Raw genomic sequence first — 15,150 nt, forward strand, 5'->3', positions numbered from 1 at the left:
CTCCTGCCCTCCAGTGTGTGTGTGTGTGACTCAACAATCAATATTTGCACCAGTAACTCACTACAGTTGTGACTGGGTGTGGAAGTGTGAATTGCTCAGTACTCTATAATTTGTTCATAATTGTAGCCATGTATAAACGTAAGTAACCATTCTTACAGGATTCATTACCTTTGTAACTTGTGAGTTCATTACCTTTGTACCTAGTTCAGCTATCAAAACCTTGGGGGCCCAGTCCCTGGACCCATTACGTACCTCTGTAATCTGTAAATACCTTTGTAACTTGTCATGATTGTGACCAGACCTACCTGGAGTTCATTACCTTTGTAAATTGTGACTTCATTACCTTTGTAAATTGTGAGTTCATTACCTTTGTAACTTGCTCAGCTATCAAAACTTTGAGGCCCAGTCCCTGGACCCATTATGTACCTCTGTAATCTTTTGACTACCGCCCACAGGATGGGTATGGGGTGCATAATAAAGAGATTAAACTTAAAAAAACACTGAAAGATTTGGTTGATGTCCGCCTGGAGCCTTGCAGTGTCTGCAATGGAAGACACTGTCATGCAGATTTGGGTGTCATCTGCAAAGGAAGACACGGTGCTGTGGCTGACATCCCTGTCTATGTCAGATATGAGGATGAGAAACAAGATGGGAGCGAGTACTGTGCCTTGTGGAACAGAGCTTTTCACCGTTGCCGACTTTACTCTGTTTACTACTGCTCTTTGTGTTCTGTTTGTGAGGAAATTATAGATCCATCTACCAACTTTTCCTGTTATTCCTTTAGCACGCATTTTGTGCGCTATTACACCATGGTCACACTTGTCGAAGGCTTTTGCAAAGTCTGTGTATATTACATCTGCATTCTTTTTGTCTTCTAGTGCATCCAGGACCTTGTCGTAGTGATCCAGAAGTTGAGACAGACAGGAGCGACCTGCTCTAAACCCATGTTGCCCTGGGTTGTGTAACTGATGGGTATCTAGATGGGTGACGATCTTGCTTCTTAGGACCCTTTCAAATATTTTTATGATATGGGATGTTAGTGCTATTGGTCTGTAGTTTTTTGTTATTGTTCTACTGCCACCTTTGTGGAGTGGGGCTATGTCTGTTGCTTTTAGTAACTGTGGGACGACCCCCGTGTCCATGCTCCCTCTCCATAGGATGGTAAAAGCTCGTGATAGGGGCTTCTTGCAGTTCTTGATGAACACGGAGTTCCATGAGTCTGGCCCTGGGGCAGAGTGCATGGGCATGTCATTTATCGCCTGTTCGAAGTCATTTGGCGTCAGGATAACATCAGATAGGCTTGTGTTAACCAAATTCTGTGCCTCTCTCATAAAAATTAATTTTGATCTTCAACTCTCAGTCTGGTTAGCGGCTTGCTAAAAACTGAGTCATATTGGGACTTGAGTAGCTCACTCGTTTCCTTGCTGTCATCTGTGTAGGACCCATCTTGTTTAAGTAGGGGCCCAATACTGGATGTTGTTCTCGACTTTGATTTGGCACGATCGCACGTGCAAAGGAAATGATAGGATGGATAATGAGAACGTTCCAAACGAGAGATGCCAAGCCAGTGATGATCCTTTTCAAATCACTTGCTCTCTCTAGGCTGGAATACTGCTGTACATTAACATCTCCATTCAAAGCAGGTGAAATCGCAGATCTAGAGAGTGTACAGAGATCCTTTACTGCACGTATAAATTCTGTCAAGCACCTTAACTACTGGGAACGCTTGGAGGCACTTGACTTGTACTCGTTGGAATGCAGGAGGGAGAGATATATCATAATCTAAACTTGGAAAATCCTGGAAGGAATGGTCCCAAATCTGCACACAGAAATCACTCCCTACGAAAGTAAAAGACTGGGCAGGCTATGCAAAATGCCCCCAATTAAAAGTAGGGGTGCCATTGGTACACTAAGGGAAAACACCATAAGTGCCCGGGGCCCAAGGCTGTTCAACAGCCTCCCATTAAGCATTCGGGGAATTGCCAATAAACCCCTGGCTGCCTTCAAGAGAGAGCTGGACAGATACCTAAAGTCAGTGCCGGATCAGCCGGGCTGTGGCTCGTACGTTGGACTGTGTGCGGCCAGCAGTAACAGCCTAGTTGATCAGGCCCTGATCCATCGGGAGGCCTGGTCATGGACCTGGCCGCGGGGGCGTTGATCCCCGGAATAACCTCCAGGTAACCTCCAGGTAACCAGGCATAAGAAAAGAAATACTTTGGGTTTCTTTCGATTTCATTTATGGCTTTTAGTTCTTCCCACGATTCCTGACTCCTATAAGATTCCTTTAGCTTTAGTTCGATATTTGCTATTTCTCTGACCAGTGTTTCCCTACGCATTTCAGATATATTAACCTCTTTTAGCTGCTCTTGTTATTCTTTTCCGTCGCCTGTAAAGGGAGCGACTGTCTCTTTCTATTTTACATCTACTCATTTTCTTAAAGGAAAAATGCCTTGAGCATACATCGAGTGCCACCAAGTTAATCTGTTTTAGGCATAAGTTGGGGTCTGTGTTGCTTAGTCTATCTTCCCAGCTTATATCGTTTAGGACTTGGTTTACTTGGTCCCACTTTATGTTCTTGTTACTGAAGTTGAATTTGGTGAATGCTCCCTCGTGACTGATCTCATTTTGTTGGTCTGGGGCTTCGCGCATACATGTCTGAACCTCGATTATGTTGTGATCTGAGTATATTGTTTTTGATATGGTGACATTTCGTATCAGATCATCATTGTTTGTGAAGATGAGGTCTAGTGTATTCAACAGTCTAGTAGGCTCTATTATTTGCTGGTTTAAGTTGAAATTTGTGCAGATATTTAAAAGCTCGTGTGTGTGTGTGAGTTGTCGTCTGAGCTGCCTCCTGGTGTTATCACTGTAACAACATTATTTGCTATATTCCTCCATTTTAGGTGCCTTAAGTTGAAATCCCCCCAGGAGCAAGATGCTGTTTACCTGGAGAGAGTTCCGGGGGTCAACGCCCCCGCGGCCCGGTCTGTGACCAGACCTCCTGGTGGATCAGAACCTGATCAACCAGGCTGTTACTGCTGGCTGCACGCAATCCAACGTACGAGCCCGGCTGGTCAGGTACCGACTTTAGGTGCTTGTCCAGTACCAGCTTGAAGACTGCCAGGAGTCTATTGGTAATCCCCCTTATGTGGTTTCATTACCTTGGGAAAAAGATTCTCTATCATTTCACAAGAAATTTTTTTTTTTTTATATTCGACTCTGGGAACAAGTTTGTAAGCAGGAGTCTCGACCCTCGAAGGGTCAACAAAGAGGTGAAAGAGGGGGGAGGGGGAGGGTAGATGCAAGACACTTCTGTCTGGACATCAAAAGGGGGGGGGGGAAGTGGTTTCTGGGCAACAAAGTAACCACCCTGGATATGCCCCAAGGATACTGTAAATCAGTTTAAAGTATTAATACTAAAAGGTAATTAATTTTATCAGCATTACAGTTTTTCACCCATAGTTTTCTCCCCATCAGCTTCCTGCATCAAGTTTCTGGAACAACAAGCAAAAGAATTAGATGCCGATTATCAGGTGATAGAATGTGTCCCTGGGAATCCTATTATGGTGATAACTCTAGTGGGACAAGACCCTCATCTTCCATCACTACTCCTCAACTCCCACACGGATGTCGTGCCAGTGTTTCCTGTGAGTAAAGTTATTTGTAATTGCTTATATGTAGCTACTGGAGCAGAGCTAAGCTGGTCGTCTTGTGTCTTCAGTGATCATTTCATCATATAAGTTTTAAAAGTTCTAGCAATTTTTAAATTCTTGATTTAATTCTTTCCATTTTTACATGTCTGTTTGCCAAGAATTTTTCCCTAGTTTCCCATCGGCACCATTTTTCCCTGAATTTACGCTTTTGAACTTGTTATTCGCACTGCTGGTACTAAACATTCTTCTTTATTAATAAAAATATAAGAACCTGATAATAAAGCAACACTGCAGTAGGGTTATTGACCCATGCTAGGCAGGTCTAACTCTCCACCCACCCGTTCGACCTAAATTGCAAGTTTGGCCAAATTCTCTCGCCCCAGTAACACTACCTGCGAGTTGTTTTCGTTCTTCTGTGACTCTGTTGACCTTGTATGTGCTTATATCTCTCCTCTTATCAGCCAATTTGAACATTTGTAGTATTTCAGCTTTTCATTGCGGAATAACTTTATTTTATAATAACAATAACAACAACAACAATAATAATAATAATAATAATAATAATAATAATAATAATAATAATAATAATAATAAATCTTTATATCTACAAGTACATGTACAAGGTATACAGGCCTAGGTGACATCAATGACATACTACTATATAGAAAGCCGGTTGTTATGCTGAGCATTTCCCGCAAATTATGTCAATTTTGTGCCAGGATGCGACCCACACCAGTCGACTAACACCCAGGTACATATTTTACTGCTAGGTAAACTTAAATAACAGGTGTCTAAAGGAAATACCGGGGATGTAACCACGGACCTCAATGTGTGAACTAAGTGCGCTAATAAACGAGCTGCGGGACACAGTAACTCAACCTTTGCAATAATGTAATTGTTTTCAGACAATAATATTGTTTGTATTAATGATTTTGAAACCCGACAGGTTAATAAACTGACATACTTGTGTAATGTTTCCTCAAATTCTTCATTTTCCACCGTTCTCTGTATTGGACTGAAGAAGTCACTGGCTGGCGAAACATTTCCAGAATAAAGATACCCAAAATGTTGCACAAGTTTCTCTTATTAATATTGTTATCGAAATCATTACGCTTGTAAAAAAAAATCATCACTATTGTAACTTCTCATCTAAGAGAACATTGAAGCCTAGTTAGTTCGGCAGTGTTATTGTGCATCCCATGATCATCCTGAGGTGTTAGTCTAACAAGGTTACAAAGGCACGTAGTGAATATTGAGGTGTTAGTCTAACAAGGTTACAAAGGCACGTAGTGAATATTGAGGTGTTAGTCTAACAAGGTTACAAAGGCACGTAGTGAATCTTGAGGTGTTAGTCTAACAAGGTTACAAAAGCACGTAGTGAATCTTGAGGTGTTAGTCTAACAAGGTTACAAAGGCACGTAGTGAATCTTGAGGTGTTAGTCTAACAAGGTTACAAAGGCACGTAGTGAATCTTGAGGTGTTAGTCTAACAAGGTTACAAAAGCACGTAGTGAATCTTGAGGTGTTAGTCTAACAAGGTTACAAAGGCACGTAGTGAATCTTGAGGTGTTAGTCTAACAAGGTTACAAAGGCACGTAGTGAATCTTGAGGTGTTAGTCTAACAAGGTTACAAAGGCACGTAGTGAATATTGAGGTGTTAGTCTAACAAGGTTACAAAGGCACGTAGTGAATCTTGAGGTGTTAGTCTAACAAGGTTACAAAGGCACGTAGTGAATTTTGAGGTGTTAGTCTAACAAGGTTACAAAGGCACGTAGTGAATCTTGAGGTGTTAGTCTAACAAGGTTACAAAGGCACGTAGTGAATCTTGAGGTGTTAGTCTAACAAGGTTACAAAGGCACGTAGTGAATATTGAGGCGTTAGTCTAACAAGGTTACAAAGGCACGTAGTGAATATTGAGGTGTTAGTCTAACAAGGTTACAAAGGCACGTAGTGAATATTGAGGTGTTAGTCTAACAAGGTTACAAAGGCACGTAGTGAATATTGAGGTGTTAGTCTAACAAGGTTACAAAGGCACGTAGTGAATCTTGAACTTCAACACTGTTAACATGAGCAAATTACGACACCACTTTTTTATTTTACAAAATCATTAACCATAACTAACAAAATTTGTTACTCGGGTTTTGCATTCAGTTACTTAATTAACGGTGACAGTGAACCTAAAACGGTTTTTCTGACAGCTTTGTTATGCGCCCCGTGTCCTGTACACACCACTAAAGTGTGTGTGTGTAGTGCTCTGAGTCGCCCACATGGTGTAGTCTGTATAATATAACCACCTGGTTTATTTTTATTTTTAGGATCATTGTATAATAAATGAATGATATCTTTACGTTTAATGGATGATGTCTTTGTGGATAATGAATCTTTGTGGATAATGAATATCTTTGTGGATAATGGATATCTTTGTGGATAATGGATATCTTTGTGGATAATGAATCTTTGTGGATAATGAATATCTTTGTGGATAATGGATATCTTTGTGGATAATGAATCTTTGTGGATAATGAATCTTTGTGGATAATGAATATCTTTGTGGATAATGAATCTTTGTGGATAATGAATATCTTTGTGGATAATGGATATCTTTGTGGATAATGAATCTTTGTGGATAATGAATCTTTGTGGATAATGAATATCTTTGTGGATAATGGATATCTTTGTGGATAATGGATATCTTTGTGGATAATGAATCTTTGTGGATAATGAATCTTTGTGGATAATGAATATCTTTGTGGATAATGGATATCTTTGTGGATAATGAATCTTTGTGGATAATGGATATCTTTGTGGATAATGAATATCTTTGTGGATAATGGATATCTTTGTGGATAATGAATCTTTGTGGATAATGAATATCTTTGTGGATAATGGATATCTTTGTGGATAATGGATATCTTTGTGGATAATGGATATCTTTGTGGATAATGAATATCTTTGTGGATAATGGATATCTTTGTGGATAATGGATATCTTTGTGGATAATGGATATCTTTGTGGATAATGAATCTTTGTGGATAATGAATCTTTGTGGATAATGGATATCTTTGTGGATAATGAATCTTTGTGGATAATGAATCTTTGTGGATAATGAATATCTTTGTGGATAATGGATATCTTTGTGGATAATGAATCTTTGTGGATAATGAATCTTTGTGGATAATGGATATCTTTGTGGATAATGGATATCTTTGTGGATAATGAATCTTTGTGGATAATGAATCTTTGTGGATAATGGATATCTTTGTGGATAATGCATATCTTTGTGGATAATGGATATCTTTGTGGATAATGAATCTTTGTGGATAATGAATATCTTTGTGGATAATGGATATCTTTGTGGATAATGAATCTTTGTGGATAATGAATATCTTTGTGGATAATGGATATCTTTGTGGATAATGAATCTTTGTGGATAATGGATATCTTTGTGGATAATGAATATCTTTGTGGATAATGGATATCTTTGTGGATAATGAATCTTTGTGGATAATGAATCTTTGTGGATAATGGATATCTTTGTGGATAATGGATATCTTTGTGGATAATGAATCTTTGTGGATAATGAATCTTTGTGGATAATGGATATCTTTGTGGATAATGCATATCTTTGTGGATAATGGATATCTTTGTGGATAATGAATCTTTGTGGATAATGGATATCTTTGTGGATAATGGATATCTTTGTGGATAATGAATCTTTGTGGATAATGAATATCTTTGTGGATAATGAATCTTTGTGGATAATGGATATCTTTGTGGATAATGCATATCTTTGTGGATAATGGATATCTTTGTGGATAATGAATCTTTGTGGATAATGGATATCTTTGTGGATAATGGATATCTTTGTGGATAATGGATCTTTGTGGATAATGGATATCTTTGTGGATAATGAATCTTTGTGGATAATGGATATCTTTGTGGATAATGGATATCTTTGTGGATAATGGATCTTTGTGGATAATGGATATCTTTGTGGATAATGAATCTTTGTGGATAATGAATCTTTGTGGATAATGAATCTTTGTGGATAATGAATCTTTGTGGATAATGAATCTTTGTGGATAATGGATATCTTTGTGGATAATGGATAAATTTGTGGATAATAGATATCTGTGGATAACGGATAATGCCTTTGTGGATTTTTTAAAAAGTAATAAAGTCACATTATCACTGTAATGGCATAAACAATCTTTTTCTTCTGATTTACATATTTTTTGAACATATATTTTTTTAAAGAGAATGACCATACACAGGTTATTAAACCTAGCAAAATATCAGATGAAAATTTTTAAATGGTCAGAACTGTATTATACTGTATTTGATGGAACATTAAAATGGTATAAAATACCGACAGGTTGTTAGGTAAGACACATATGCAACAGTTAGGTATCTTTATTTCGAAACGTTTCGCCTACACAGTAGGCTTCTTCAGTCGAGTACAGAAAAATTGATAGAAGCAGAAGAGACTTGAAGACGATGTAATCAGTCCATCACCCTTAAAGTTTTGAGGTGGTCAGTCCCTCAGTCTGGAGAAGATGGACTGATTACATCGTCTTCAAGTATCTTCTGCTTCTATCAACTTTTCTGTACTCGACTGAAGAAGCCTACTGTGTAGGCGAAACGTTTCGAAATAAAGATACCTAACTGTTGCATATGTGTCTTACCTAACACTGTATTTGATAATTGCTAACAGTATTGTTCTTTGTATTTGATGTTCCTTGTTATTAAAGGCATTAATGGAGGAGTCTGAATCTACAGTATTACATGTTAGGAACTATGGAGCTATTCGTAAGAGTCGGATTCTCTTGTAACATTGTAGTGGAACCTCGGTATTTGAACTTAATTGTGTCCCGGGTGGTGTTGGAACTGTGAAAAGTTGGATGTGGGAGACAGTATTTGCCAGGCTTTAATTACCAACCTCTTACACTGGTGGATGTTGAACTGACTCTTCCAAAAGTCTCTGAGAGTCAGGTCTGTGTCAGAGGTCACTTCAAAGCACTTCTGAAACACAGCTTTCCTCTAAAGTTTTTTATAACTGAATTTTAAACAAGTCAGCGTGTTCGGACTCCAGAAAAACGTTCAAATACCGGGTCAATTTTTTTTTTTTTCTGAAAAAAGTGTTCAGACTCCGGCTTGTTGGAGGTCCAGGATGCTCGAACACCAAAGTTCCACTGTACTTCTTGTTTAATAAATTAAACACATATTTAACTCTTGGATATCTTTAACGGAGAAACGTTTCGCCACACATTGGCTTCATCAGTCCAATACAAAGGAGAAAGGTGAAAACTGATGGACTGATTGTATTGACTATAGGCTGAGGGACTAATTACCTCAAACTCCTCCTGATCTTCACCATTCTCCTTTGTACTGGACTGATGAAGCCACTGTGTGGCGAAATGTTTCCTCAGTAAAGATACCCAAGTGTTACACGGTTCTCTGAGCCATTTACCTACATTCTTGTTTATTTCTTAATATTTTTTAAGGCATAGACACAGTCAAGGGAATAGTGTTTGCTAGTGATTTTACCGCTGTTGGTCAGCTTTCTGTATGATAAAAGTTATTAATTCGGGTTACATACGTTTTTTCTCATTACAGGAAAATTGGAAATATGACCCATTCAGTGCACATAAAGATGAAAAGGGAGATATATACGGGAGAGGCACTCAAGACATGAAGTGTGTTGGAATACAGTATATAGAGGCTCTTAAACGTCTTAGAAAAGAAGGGCATAAGTTCCTCAGGACAATTTACATTTCTTTTATGCCAGGTAAGATTTTTTATTAACTCCTGTTTACATTACTAAATTTAAAAAGAGAAACTTTTGGTTTTCTTTTTGGGTCACCCTGCCTCCGTGGGACGCGGCCAGTTCGTTGAAAGAAAAAATATGCCAACCCAAGATTTACCTCGTGACTCATCAGTTATTGTTATGTGCGCAGATAGTTGGTACAGCATTTTATGTTAAAAACAGTCTGAACAAATTTAACAAGTGGATGGCACTCATAAACTGATTTGGTACTATCTACTACCATAACCATCCTGCTGGTGATAGAACGTTACACAGACATACGTACTGTCTCCAGGTACAACGTTACACAGACACACGTACAGTCTCCAGGTAGAACGTTACACAGACACACGTACTGTCTCCAGATAGAACGTTACACAGACATACGTACTGTCTCCAGATAGAACGTTACACATACATACGTACTGTCTCCATGTAGAATGTTACAGACAAACGTACTGTCTCCAGGTACAACGTTACACAGACACACGTACTGTCTCCAGATAGAACGTTACAGACATACGTACTGTCTCCATGTAGAATGTTACAGACAAACGTACTGTCTCCAGGTACAACGTTACACAGACACACGTACTGTCTCCAGATAGAACGTTACAGACATACGTACTGTCTCCAGGTAGAACGTTACACAGACACACACACTGTCTCCAGATAGAACGTTACACAGACACATACTGTCTCTAGGTAGATCGTTACACAGACACACATGCTGTCTCCAGACACTCAGAGCATTAAAAAGACTTTTTTCATGCTGGAAAAATGTGATGCTTGACTACAGTAGTTTTAATGAAAAATGTGAAAGAATAAGAAAATATGGAAGAGCACACAATTGAGATTGATGATTTATGTTGAGAATAAATATAAAACCTCAGGGAAGTTTAGGCTTTAGCAGAGTCTGAGGAGTAAATGTGGAAGCGATAGTTTTACTAGAAAACTGGAAGTGAGTAGTGTAATTACAAGACTAGAGCCTCACCACACGTTACTCTCATACATGACATCACTGCTCCCAGTGATGTATGAGACTAGATCGTCACCACACGTTACTCATACGTGACATCACTGCTCCCAGTGATGTATGAGACTAGATCGTCACCACACGTTACTCTCATACTTGACATCACTGCTCCCAGTGATGTATGAGACTAGATCGTCACCACATGTTACTCTCATGCTTGACATCACTACCCCCAGTCTCATTCTCGCTCAACCATAAAAAGCTTCGCACTCGTGTAAAAGCGTTGATACCACTATCGTCTGATAAATTCCCCATTTTTACCTTCATAGATAGCCTTTAGATAACCCTTCTCCTGCATTATTTTTACTGAGACCTGGCTTAAGCAGGACACAATAGATATCTACCCTCTTCCAGGATACACAGCAATCCACAACTGCAGACCATACCAAGTTGGGGGTGGTATTGCAATCTATTATTCTAACCAATTATCTTGTATTAGCACCACTTGCTTTAGTGATGAATATGGGGAATATATTTTTGATAATTTTACTGTAATAAACCTTAAGACGCCTATAACAATCGGTGCCATTTACTGGATACCCCACACAAACATCCCAAATTTCAGTGAGAAATTAAAGTCACTAATAACAAACAGACAAATGAACAAGCACCACCTTCTCTTAGCTGGAGACTTCAATATCAACCTTGGCCTACTAGATGATCAGCCTGTAACTGATTTCATCAACAATATGAACAACACACTTCTCATACCAACAATAACTAAACCAACCAGGCTCACTGAGACAAGTGCAACCATAAAAGACCACATATGGACCAATATACTAGCCCCCCTTAAATCAGGGATAATCACAGACAGCACTACAGACCACTACCCTACCTTCCTCTTGCCAAACTTTAGTAAACCACCACTGGAATACAACAAAGTTTCATTTAGACTCTATGACGAGGCCTCAATAAGGAAGTTCACAGCTGACCTAGAGACTGTTGACTGGACTACAGAATTCTCCAAGGCCAATGGTATTGATGACTGGACAGACATTTTTCTCAACAAATTACTTAGACTATACAACAAACATTGCCCTATAAAAATGAAACAGATCACGAATAAACGGCTTGGTTGCCCATGGCTAACCAGCACCATTCTGAAATCCATTGATAAGAAACACTAATATGAAAAGCAATATAGACAGGGCTTAATACACAAAGATATTCTTAAACACTATTCATCAGTTCTCATCAAAGTAATAAAGAAAGCCAAACAACTATACTACTCCAGTAGATTCACAGGCACTAGAGGAGATATAAAAAAGACCTGGAAAACACTCTCCCAGATTCTAGGGACCCATAAACTGAAAAAAACAAGAATATTGTCCTAACTAAACCTAATAAAACACCACTGCATCCCACTGAAACAGCTAACAAGATAAACGACTTCTTCTCAACCATAGGATCTAATCTCGCCAGTAAAATTCCACGTACCAATGCCCATGCCGGGGACTACCTAGCTGGGAATTTCCCAAATTCCTTCTATCTTGTACCAACTGAGCCCTCTGAAGTCACCGAGATTATAAAGTCACTTAAAAATAACTAAGGGAATCTGTCTCATGTCCCACCATTATTGTACAAGCGAGCAGCCCATGTCCTTTCGCATGCTATTACATTACTTTTTAACAAGTCACTAGAAACTAGCACTTTCCCGACACTACTCAAGACAGCAAGGGTTACACCAATACATAAAGGTGGTGACCCTATAGATGTAAACAACTATAGGCCAATATCAAACTTACCATTGCTATCCAAAATCTTCGAGAAACTCGTGCACAGGAGACTATTTTCATTTATACCGTCACAAAACATACTCAACCCCTGCCAATTTGGATTCAGGAAAAATAAAAGCACTAATGATGCAATTATAAAAATGCTAGATCTGCTTTACACAGCATTGGAAAATAAGGAATATCCACTAGGAATTTTTATTGACCTAAGAAAAGCTTTTGACACAGTAGACTATGGCACCCTACTCCACAAACTTGACCATTATGGTATAAGAGGCCATTCACTTGCATACAGGAAGGCCCCGCTTTACGGCGTTTCACTTTACGGCGTTCCGCTAATACGGACATTTCAAATTATGACCAAAACTCACTATAAGGCTCCCCCCACCTGACTTTCTAATACGGTCACCGTGCCCCACCCTGTTTGTTTACATTCTCCATGAGCTCAGTAAGCACTAAGTCTCTCCATTTTGTCTGGAAACTCCAAAATTTCAAATGTTTTTAAAAGTTATTTCATATTTTATATATACTCTGATAATTATACTTATGTATACCTGTACCTAAATAAACTTACATACATCGAGTCATTTAAATGTCGTATATTACGTTAATATACACATTTTCATTAATCCATCCATGATATTTTTTTCAAAATTATATAATAAACACGATGCATAACATATAAATAAGATAAATACACCCCACAGTAGAATAAATAAACAAATGTGAGATGTCGTAGCAGACGACTTGCACAAGTGGTGATAATAACAATACCGAGTCTCATTAAATGTCGTATATTACGGTAATATACACATTTTCATTAATCCATCCATGATATTTTTTTCAAAATCATATAATAAACACGATGCATAACATATAAATAAGATAAATACACCCCACAGTAGAATAAATAAACAAATGTGAGATGTCGTAGCAGACGACTTGCACAAGTGGTGATAATAACAATACCGAGTCTCATTAAATGTCGTATATTACGGTAATATACACATTTTCATTAATCCATCCATGATATTTTTTTCAAAATTATATAATAAACACGATACATAACATAAAAAGATGATAAATACACCCCACAATAGAATAAATAAACATAAATATAAGATGTGGGAGCCACATAACTTGTACAAGTGACGCCAAGAATAACATTTTCTCTAATCTAACATAAGAGTAAATGTGTTACTGGGGGTAACTGTAGAAAATTATTCCTTTCGTATGTATGTAAGTAAGTTTATTCAGGTATACACAAATACAGTTACATAGATTATCATACATAACAACATACGTGTAGAGAACCTAGGATAACCCAAAAAAGTCAGTGTGACTTATTTCCATTGCCTTCACTCAGAGCTTCATTTCTTCTCAAAATGATGTTACATGAGAATGGGAGTGTTCTTCTTTATTAATTCTACCGTATCAATGTAGAGACAACCTGTACACAATGTAACTTGTACACAAACCAGACGTGTACACTTCGTTTGTTTACAAAACTTACCTTCCCCTGGTTTGTTTACATAACTGCGCCTGCCCCCTCTCATGTATTCATTCTTTCTCTCTCTCATTTATTTGTTTTATCTCATTTACTTACTCCTGACCCTACATTAAGACTACAAATATTTTAAGGTAAGTAATGAGTGAACTGTATATACATTTTATCGCTCTGGGATGCTTAAATATCATAGAATAGTATGTGTGGGTGGGGTGGCCTGGTGAGGCTATTACAATACATACCACACTTGATTTCTTACAATAAATACTACTTGTCTCACCCTAGATTAAGACTATAAATATTTTAAGGTAAGTAATGAGTGCACTATGTGTGTATTGTACCTTTTTATTGTTTTTTGATGCCTGGTTCTATTGCTAACTTAATATATGTTAGTGTAAACTTGTTATCTAGTGTTTGTATGCATTTATAAGTGGAAAAAAAGGGTGTTCCACTTTACGGCGATTTCCGCTTTACGGCGGTAGCCTGGAACCTAACCCGCCGTATAAGTGGGGCCTTCCTGTATTTCAAATCCTACCTTACTAATAGGTATCAGTATGTCACCATTAAAGACACAGCATCAACACGGCCACTTGATACTGGAGTTCCACAGGGAAGCGTCCTTGGTCCCCTGCTCTTCCTCATATACATCAATGATCTTCCAAATGTATCCCAACACCTGAACCCCATTCTCTTTGCTGACGACACGACTTATGTCATCTCTCACCCTAATCTTGCCACCCTCAACACCATTGTTAACGAGGAGCTGCTCAAAATATCGACTTGGATGACAGCCAATAAACTTACGCTTAACACTGACAAAACCTACTATATTATGTTTGGTAGCAGAGCAGGAGTTGCGCAAATTAACATTAAGATCGACAACACTCTAATTGCCAGACATAATGAGGGCAAATTCCTAGGCCTATACCTCGACAACAACCTGAATTTCAGCACCCATATAAAACACATAACCAAAAAAGTATCCAAAACGGTTGGGATCCTCTCCAAGATACGATACTACGTGCCTCAAAATGCCCTTCTCACACTATACCACTCACTTATTTATCCATACCTCACCTATGCTATTTGTGCTTGGGGATCAACTGCAGCAACACACCTAAAGCCAATAATTACCCAACAAAAAGCCACAGTAAGAATAATCACTAAATCCCATCCCTGGCAACACCCCCATCCACTCTTCATAGATCTAAACTTACTCCCTGTTCAGTACATCCACACTTACTACTGTGCAATCTACATCTACAGGACCTTAAATTCCAATATTAACCTTGACCTAAAACGCTTTCTTGATAGTTGTGACAGAACCCACAGGCATAACATAGTCTACAAGCCTCCGGATGCAACATCCCAGCAATTCCAGGAACAGCTGTTAAAAATTGACCACTGTCTGGA

At 38.4% G+C, this 15,150-nt stretch overlaps 1 protein-coding gene across 1 annotated transcript in view; it reads left to right on the plus strand.

Moving 5' to 3' along the window:
• The window catches only part of LOC128697092 (aminoacylase-1), a 73,286-nt gene that overhangs the window by 18,449 nt on the left and 39,687 nt on the right, over window positions 1–15,150 (plus strand). The window contains exons 2-3 of the mRNA XM_070095262.1: window positions 3,478–3,647; window positions 9,269–9,440. Coding sequence (XP_069951363.1) covers window positions 3,478–3,647; window positions 9,269–9,440 — 342 coding nt within the window. The remainder of the gene's footprint in view (window positions 1–3,477; window positions 3,648–9,268; window positions 9,441–15,150) is intronic.

This window comes from Cherax quadricarinatus, chromosome 49, assembly GCF_038502225.1.
Source record: "Cherax quadricarinatus isolate ZL_2023a chromosome 49, ASM3850222v1, whole genome shotgun sequence".
NCBI classification, from domain to species: Eukaryota; Metazoa; Arthropoda; class Malacostraca; order Decapoda; family Parastacidae; genus Cherax; species Cherax quadricarinatus.